This window comes from Acanthisitta chloris, unplaced genomic scaffold (assembly GCF_000695815.1).
Source record: "Acanthisitta chloris isolate BGI_N310 unplaced genomic scaffold, ASM69581v1 scaffold10553, whole genome shotgun sequence".
Lineage (NCBI taxonomy): Eukaryota > Metazoa > Chordata > Aves > Passeriformes > Acanthisittidae > Acanthisitta > Acanthisitta chloris.
In genome coordinates, this window is record NW_008666645.1 from 16113 (window position 1) to 25324 (window position 9212).

At 40.9% G+C, this 9212-nt stretch overlaps 1 protein-coding gene across 1 annotated transcript in view; it reads right to left on the reverse strand.

Moving 5' to 3' along the window:
• Nucleotides 1–4: 4 nt before the first annotated feature.
• The window catches only part of ERCC4 (excision repair cross-complementation group 4), a gene marked incomplete at both ends in the record, with an annotated part of 12237 nt that continues 3029 nt past the window's right edge, over nt 5–9212 (reverse strand). Inside the window, 9 exon segments of the mRNA XM_009072221.1 lie at nt 5–693; nt 1759–1871; nt 2547–2639; nt 3326–3917; nt 5176–5286; nt 5868–5996; nt 6347–6527; nt 7661–7868; nt 9176–9212. The exon segment at nt 9176–9212 is cut by the window's right edge and continues 37 nt beyond it. Of these exon segments, the coding sequence (XP_009070469.1) occupies nt 5–693; nt 1759–1871; nt 2547–2639; nt 3326–3917; nt 5176–5286; nt 5868–5996; nt 6347–6527; nt 7661–7868; nt 9176–9212 (2153 nt within the window).

Consider the following 9212-nt stretch of genomic DNA (forward strand, 5'->3'; position numbering starts at 1 on the left):
TCACGTGAATGAAGTCGAAGAGTTGTGAGGCATTGGCAGCATTGCCCAAAATCTTGGCGAGTTCTTCCTTTGACAGTGTCACCAGCTCTGCAATGCTCTTCACGTGGTTCATCAGGGCTCGGCAGTTCTTGGCATTCACCCCTGGCATTTTGAGCAGGAAGTCCTGGGGCCCAGGGTTGTACTTGTCGGACTCGGGCAGGATCTCCGAGTCGGCGGTGACAGCCATGGCTGTCTCTGCATTGGGCTGGGGGTGGTTTTGTTTCAACTCCTCAAACAGCTCAGCAGTGGCGTGGGGAGAGGGACACCACAGGATTCGTAGCTTTGGGAAATGCAGGGTAAGAAGGGTGAGCTTGGAAGTCACATCATTGCCTGAAATCTCCTGATGCAGAGAGCCTCGCGGAATCAGGGAGAAGGATTTGCTGGGATCGAATTCGATGAGGAGAACTGGTCTCTTGTAGTAACGGGACATGGAGACACACTGTGAGTACAACCTGCCATTGTTCAGGGAGCCAATCAGGTCACTGATGCTCTTCCGCTCCACGCAGATGTCAGGAGTCAAAATATAATCTCCAACTTCCAAAGTGACAGGCTCCACGTCAATGCCACGGCGATGGATCAGCGATGGCAGCTCACTGCGAAACTCCCTCATATCCACAACTATAGTTTGCTGCACATCCTTCTGCTCCTGTCCACCTAAACAGCAAAACACACACAGTTAACCCCAGCCTTGTGTCCTCCACCTGGATAGTTCTGTGTGCTGCCACTGCTTTGGGAATGGATGGACTTCACACCTCAAATTATACCTCAAATCCAGCAGTACAATAGATCCAGACTTCATTTAATTTCCCTCTCTTACACAGAAAAATCAGCTGCCTAATTACACACTACAGTTTATGGAGTAAGCTCTGCAGTTCAGTAGAACTGCCATGCTACCTGCTGTAAGCTTTGGGTATGTGACAAGGAAATAAATTGAACTGTAGATGAAAATTGTTTGAATACATCGGGAAAATCTTTAAAAAGTTGCTGTAAAACAAGATAACGAAGCTGATGCTTTTTATTTCCAGCTGCTTCCCACAGAGAGATAGCATTTTATTGTAGGAGTTATGTGTTGGCCTCCACTGACCTGCAGAATGACACATAAAGAGATGCAGCATCAAGGCCACAGAAGACATAATAGCAAAGATTAGAGAGAATAAGGTAGAGAAGGATTACAAAAATGACAACAAAGAGAAACAGGCAGAGCTGTAAAGATAAAGGCACAGTATAAATGTCAGAGGAAAGGAACAAAAATGTGGTAAGAGTTGCAACAAAACAACAAAAAAAAAAGGATGCTTTATTACAAAGAAAGTGATCAAAACCCCAAATCCACGGTTGTTTTTCCAAGCAATGTGTTTTGCCAAGATGAAAAGAAGTCCCCAGCATTCAGCAGCTCAAGGACAACACTTCCTCTGACTCCCTGCAACTTCAGTTTTTATGTTTCAATTTCTCTCTCTACAAAAGCACTACACAGTCTCATAACCAACACGCTGCCAGGAAACAACCCAATGGTACCTGTCTTAATGGTAAAGTATTTCACTGATCTGTATTTTCAAAGAGAATCACAGTTCACTGTCACTGGGCAATAATGTTTCTTGACCATGGAGACTGCAGAGCCAATGTGCAGTATGATCCTGGGGCTCTGGGTGGGATTTGGAGTGCAATAGTGACAGGCCCTTCCCAAGGCTCAGAGCTGCACACCTGAGTGCAGGACCTGCTCACCTGCTTTGCGTGTGTCAACAGGGACAGAGGCAGGTCTAGCATCTCTTATCAGGTCTAAGTTGGTTTCATCTCTTCCTTCTCTTTCTTCAGGAACAACCATGCTAGCTTTCTCCCTAGGGAACCACAAACAAACACACACTAAGAACTTCAAATATATGAGAAAAATAGAGCAAAATACTTTAATACTCTTCATCCAGATGGAAAATTATATCTGGTTTTAATACTAACGGCAAACCCAATCAGAAATGCAATTTAGGAGGTCTCCACACTGTTGGGGTACAGGCTGTATTTCTATTTCAATTATCAGCACATTTTAGCAGCTGTTTTTATTTTTAGAACTTCTCAGGGCATAATAAACAAAGGAGCTAATGACTAGCAATGGCACCATAATCTGGTGAAAATAACTGTTCTAAACAGTCTAAGGATATAATAGTTTTGTTTCCCCAACTGACTTAAGTTATAAAAGCCTTATAAATTGTCTCGCAAGAAATGTTACCTGCAGACAAAAACACAATTACAGAAATGAAATTTGCAGACAATTAGGGGAAAATCCAAGTGGTGCTGTTCAGCCTTGGAAGTTTAATATTAAAAGTAATAACAGCTGCTTTGAAAAGGAAAGGTTTGACTTTTTGTTGATTCTCAGTGGGAAAGTTAACACCTGAAAAACAACTGAATTAACAGTATAGTTCAAGTTTTCACACAGGTAAGAACTTCACTCTGTTTAAAATGAAGCATGTAAGGGAATGACATGAAAGGCCAACAATGAAGGAGTAAAGTGATTGAGTTACCTAATGAGCTTTTCAAAGGCCTCTTTCTCCTTCCTCAGAGCTGTGAGGTATCGCTGCTCCTCTGTGGAGCCTCCATAGATCAGGAAATACACTCTGTAGGTGGGAAAGAGGGAGAAAAAAAAAGGTCATGAAACTTCATGTTAACACCCACAACCAATAGTTAAGACTAGTGGCAGAAACTGCCTGACAAGTCAGTTAATAGTCTATTAAATTTTAAGCTTTCTCTATTTTTCATTAGTCTGCGAAATGAATTCCTAAAAGTGAGTTTGCAATTTATAACTATGTCAAAAACCTACATGCAACGTTGTGATCTGTCAGCTAATGCAAGAATCAAGTGTAACTGCAAATACTCCTCATTTTCTTTATTGTGGTTTCCTGTACTTGTTTTTTGTGTTTCTAACTTACTTGTCTTCAGCATGACCAACATCCAAAGTGAATCTTACTGTATAAAAATCACACCTACAGAGATGGTTTAAAATGAGACTATACAGCCTCAAAATGACCTAGTGCCACTGAGATTACGGAAGCAGATCTCTTGGAGAAAATGGAATGAACTTTTTTTCAACAGGCATGTTTCTGCCATTAAGGGACTAAATACCTGCTGGAAAGTAAAATTATCTCTTGGTTACACCAGACTTTATGCTTTTGTTTAAAATTAAGAAGAAGGCCAAATAAATCAACAGGGAGCTAAAGACAACGAACACTGCACACTCTGCCTTGACTTCTGAGTGCACTTCTTATTTTTTAAGACCAGAATTCCCCTGGCCAAGTCAACTTGCCTCAAAGGCCTCCCAGGCCTGCTTGCCTTGTAGATTTCCAGCTGCCGAACAAAGGTTAGCTCTGCATCATATAGCACAACATATCTTGGCTCTACCTCGTGCAGGACCCGAGTGAGAGCATAGGGATCACTGCAGCCCTGCAAGGGGTGGATAATGGTCAAAGGGTCCTTGAAAATACCATAGTAACAGTCTGAGGGTAAGTTCACATCGAAGTCTTCGGGAATGGTCTCGTCAGTGCTGCTTTCCTGGCTACCACTTAATTCTTTATTATCTTCCACCTCTACCTCCTCTCCCTTCTCCTCCTCAGTTTTCCCTATCATTTGGATTATAGTTCGGTCCTGCTGCTTCTTGTGTTTCTTTGGTTTTGAAGAAGATGTGAGTTTGGCTTTCTTGGCTTGAGGTCCTGTGGCTGGTTTGGTGTTTCCTTTGGACTTGACAGCTTTTCTGTCTGTAATCCACACCTCTGCAGCTTTCTCATCCTTTCCAAAGGTTCTGTTATACAGCTTTGTTAAAAAAGCTTCTGCTCCATCAAGAATGAACTCCCTGAGCTGTGCACAGGCTCGGTCATCGCTGGCACAAATAAGCACTTGCCCTGCAGTCAAGAGACAATACAAGTTTACCATGTGTGATGTTGTGCAGCTTATCCAGCTACAAAGCATCTCCTGAGCCAAGTGTTTCCAATGATCCTAGCAGCATTAAAAATACAGCTGCTTAGTTGCTCTGAACTTCAGAAGAATCTAAACTGCATGGCATGTTGTACCAAACAGGTCGAGAAGATTCCTCAGTTGCTCTGAACTTCAGAAGAATGTAAACTGCATGGCATTTTGTACCAAACAGGTCGAGAAGATTCCTGGAAGTTCAGCATTCCTTATTCTTCCATTTAATTTTGTGAGGTTTTCCTTTTGACCATCTGAAGAGATCATGTATTGAAACATACTTGAACAACTACTTTAAGATGTGGAGTAAGAGAGAACTTAATTTAGACCGTTCTAATTTTCAGCTTTTGTCAGCTGTGATAGTCTAAGAAATACACGTTTCACACAGTATTATTGACATTCATGGTCTTGAATAACATTCTCCACGAGCTGACTCAGATAAACTCCTACAGCACTAGGTGAAAGAGTCAGTTCTTATCCAGAGTCAGAACACTGTGGGTGGGAGAAGAGAGCACTTTTTTACCCTTAGTATTTCCTAAAATAAAACCTGGTAAAATTTAAGGGGATAAAAAGTCCTAAAATAGACAAGGCAGCAAAGCAGTTAAGACTCTCTTCCCTGCTTTCTATTCTCTCTCCCATTTACGTGCACCTCCTGGAAAAGCAAATTTTCAGGTGCATGACAAGAATGTGTGAGCTAGAAAGGGCATAAGACAGAACCTTTTTTTTTTTTTTGAACCTGAACTTGAGAAATGAGTGAATGGTACCTTGATTATGATAAGTTCTACTGGGCTTGGAACTAGGGTATTATATACAATATTGAAATGTGGTTTTTTTCAGAAGACTAAATGTTCTTTCCTAAACAATACTGCATAATAACCAACAGCATTTTTCTTTTTTTTTTCAGAAGAATAAATGTTCTTTCCTAAACAATATTGCATAATAACCAACAGCATTTTTCTTTTAGAGCAACAACAAAGTAAGAGTTTATGTAAAATGATTTCATTTGACATAGTTTATGGACATAATATGGACATAATATACATAAACTCCTCATTCTTAAGTGCACAAATTATTAAATTTAAACTACCTCTTTAATAAACCTACAGTAGAGAGTTAGGCTCCTTCTCTCCAAAGTCAAGCACAAGTACAAACCAATCATACTGTGCAAGCTTACAGCATTTAGTATTCTCTCACCTGGACCACCAAGGTTGTCACTGTTCTTATTCTCATTTTCAATCTCCTTCAGTACTTCTCTCAAAGCTTCCCACTTTGGGTTACTTTCCAGCACCAATTCTTTTTTCAGTTCTGAAACAAAGTAAGTTTGAACATAGCAGTTCTTACAGCCAAAATATCCTTCAGACTTTAAATCAGTGGTTAGATGTCAATAGTGTGATGGTTGTTGGCAAATACAATATTCAACAGCCCACTCAGGCAACTTGTTATGCTAATGGCTTGGAGAACACTCTGAAACTTGAAAATGGGGGTAAGTGCTTCAATGAAGCAAAAAGTTGAAATAGTCACTCATCCTTCAATTCTGAAACTCCTGAATGTATCTTTTTTCAATAAAAACAACCACAGCCTCCTACTCCTTCACAAAACATAGTAAGGATCAAGCTCAACCCCAGAGTAATTCAAGAACAATTCCACAAAAGCTCTCCCAGCAATCAGCTGACAAGCTTAGGAGAACCCCTTGCTTCTTCCTGACTCTCTTCTGTTGTTTGTTACATGGGTTTTTGCACTAAGATTATGCCTCAGTTTATCCCAGCTAACAGACTGAGATCCTGAGCTGGCTAAGTTCACACAGGGAACCACAGCACAAGCAATAACATGCAAAGCACTTAAAATCGTGTGACACTCTCAGACTTAAAATTAGGCACGATCAGTACCAGTTTCCTTCTTCCCATCACGTTTCTCAGAGCCTTTGCCTTTCTGATTCAGCTTCTCATCTGCAATGCGATAAACTCTGGCTCGAGCGTTCACAAACATCGACGCGCTGGAGTCGAGGAACAGCCAACCTGGAGGGGAGATGAGAAGGAAGCAGTAGTAGTTTGACATCTGCCACGTGTGTGTGCTTCAACCCTTTGCATTAGAAGCCCCAAACCTCTCATCTGGGACACCTGTGCTACTCCCTGCTTGCTGTGTAATTATCAGCTTAATAACAGACGAATGCGATGCAAATCTCCCAGTGTTAAGTAACAGCAGTTTAGTGGGAAGATGAAAGCATTATCTGTCAATAAAAACCTACGTCCTTATGGCTGGTTATATAAAACCTAATTAGACACCTTCCTGTGTTTGGGAATGTTCATTAAAAATATCAACATTGCACTGTTTCACGCATTAACTTGTATGGACATTCAGTGCTTACCTGAATTCTCACCAAAAGCTTTTTCACTTGCTCTCAGTGACTCCAGGAGATTGAGGAAGGTGACACAATCATACTGAGTTAGATACAGGAGCAAAGTACGGAGGATCTTCAAGTCCTGGACCAAAGATTTTGACTTGGCTCCAAGCTGATGCCAGAGAGGATCTAAATAGTGACGTATTGTCTAGAAACATATATTGGGAAGTTCAGGATGTCAAACAGAGGACACTAACCAAGACAAGAGTGCACTTCTTCTCCCCTTTACAGGGGATGCCACCAGTTTCCCAAAGTTATTACAGACACCAAATGAAAGATGTGACAGTGAGATATTTGTTTTGATAGAAGTTTTCATTTTTTATACAGAGTTAACATAATATAGATGCCTTTATGTAAAACATTGCAGCAATGAGCAGATGTATATCATGTAATGCCTCCAGTGCATTTTTTCCTTTCCATCTAGCCATAAAATACTGGTAAAATAAAATAGCCCACCCTTATTTTACTGGTACTCCTCTGTTGTACTCAGTCACTAGTGTACTTAGGTGAGGCAAAAACCATTATGATGTCAATATTTCCAAAATAAGATGGGGTCCATGCAGATGTGCCAACTACAGAAAAAAACCCTTCCAAATATTCCAAGTACAGGCAGCCTTACATCAAAATTAAATCACAGTTAACCAGTAACTGTGGTTCACTATGATGCTGAAGTTGATGCCTTCACCTTACACAGAGCATATATGTGCCAAACACTGCAGATCTGCCAAAAATAACAGTGCACACACAATTACTGACATATATAATCATTCAGGACACAGCAGATGCATAATGTGCATATTGTCTACTACACACAGTGCTGCTCCTGCTAGAGAAAGTAAAAGACACTAGAGAAAGTAAAAGACACAAGCAGAAAATTCATGAGGAAAAGAGTGTGTGTGTGTCAATAACTGCAAACTTCTCTCTAAAGTATTCTGAACTGAAATTGCAAACATCTTTTTAACAATAATAACAATAAACCAACCATGAATCAGGATGTTCTTACTGTAGGGACTTTGGGAATGAAGGAAGAACACTAATACCAACACACCAAAACCCTCCTGGCAACTGTCACATCACGGTTACACCTTGTAGCAGTAATAAACACATCACAGGGGAATACTCAGCAGCTGCAGCATAAGTTACAACACCTTGTAGCAGTAATAAACACATCACAGGGGAATACTCAGCAGCTGCAGCATATTTATTGTACAAATAATATTTCTGTTTGCATGACAAACAGTTGGAAGGAGTTAGACACTGCAAAACAATCAAAATGGTTACCTTGTCGAAAGGTTTGGCAATAGCATTTTCCAGAGACAGATCTTCCACTTCCAGAGCTGGATTGTACCGTTTGAGCTCCCTCAGACAGGCATTCAGGATGTCCAGGATTGAAGTCTGGATGGCAAGCATGGCAGGGGTCATTGCCACGTGTATTTCCACCACTTCAGGTTTATGCTTCTCCAAAAAGGAGTTCACTGCTATATGAAATCTAAGAGGAAAGTTTACAATTGAGATTGACATGGATAGTTTGCTTGGCCTACAATTACTCAAAAATTTAGATAAACTATAATTGTTTTAAATGCAGATGACTAAGTTAATTCCCAAATTAATCAGTTTCTACTGATGTGAAGACTGCAATCTTATGAACAGCCTCAGAAAACCATCTGTTCCACAACTATGCAGTCATTCTAGTCATGTGAGCCTATAGTGCTGGTGAATGATCCACAGAAAATTACTGCACTAGACTCTGCATCATTATTACACACAACAAATGCTGAAGGAAAACTAAAGAATCTCATCAGGCAGAAACTGGAACGGGCTCAGAAACTCTTTGCAGTTCCATGGCTACACTAGCAGACTCTGTGATTCTCTCTGGCAAGAGCAGTGCATGGATCACCAGATAAAGTGTCCAGTTCCATTTGTGGCTCTGCTCCTGAAAGGCTTAATGCCACACACATGGCAATCTGGTTATTATCAGTCACCAAGAAATATTCTTCATACACAACATAGATGCAAAAGAAGATTAAAAACATCTGTCATGTAGAAAGAGAGCCATGGAGTTTCATCACAGCTGGAAGCAAATACCTCCATGAATGGCAGAACTGAGAGACTATTTGTGGCTTAAATAAACTGCTTAGTAAGTGAAGTTTTTCTTAAGCTATTAAGAATGTCACTTTTTGCTGTGATTTCTGTTGGCTAAAAGGACAGGTCTGCCATAAGGTTCAGCCCCTTATAATTTGAGTCTATTTTCAAAAATACTTGTAGAAATTTAGCATCTTTAAGACCAATTCTGTCAAAAACTGAATGAAATTTCTTTGGGAATCATAGAATCATCTGGGTTGGAAAAGCCCTCCAAGATCATCAAGTCCAACCCTACCATGTTTACTAGACCATGGCACTAAGTGGCACATCCAGTCTCAGCTTGAAAACCTCCAGGGATGGTGAATCCACCACCTCCCTGGGCAGCACATTCCAATGTCTGATCACTCTCTCTGTACAAAATCTCTTCCTAATATCCAACCTAACCCTCCCCTGGCAGAGCTTGAGTCTGTGCCCTCTTGTCCTGCTGCTGGTTGCCTGGGAGAAGAGACCAACCCCCACCTGACTCCAACCTCCTGTCAGGGAGTTGCAGAGGGTGAGAAGGTCTCCCCTGAGCCTCCTCTTCTCCAGAGCATGTGAGAGGAAACACAGATTAGCAGTGTGACTGCACACACCTCATTTTCTCAGGAACCCACTGTAACATCCTTCATCTTTCTTTTATGTTTATCTCTCCACTGAAGTACAGAAGTGCCTCACCTTGGCCACAGATAAAGCTTCCTGACAAAAATATTTT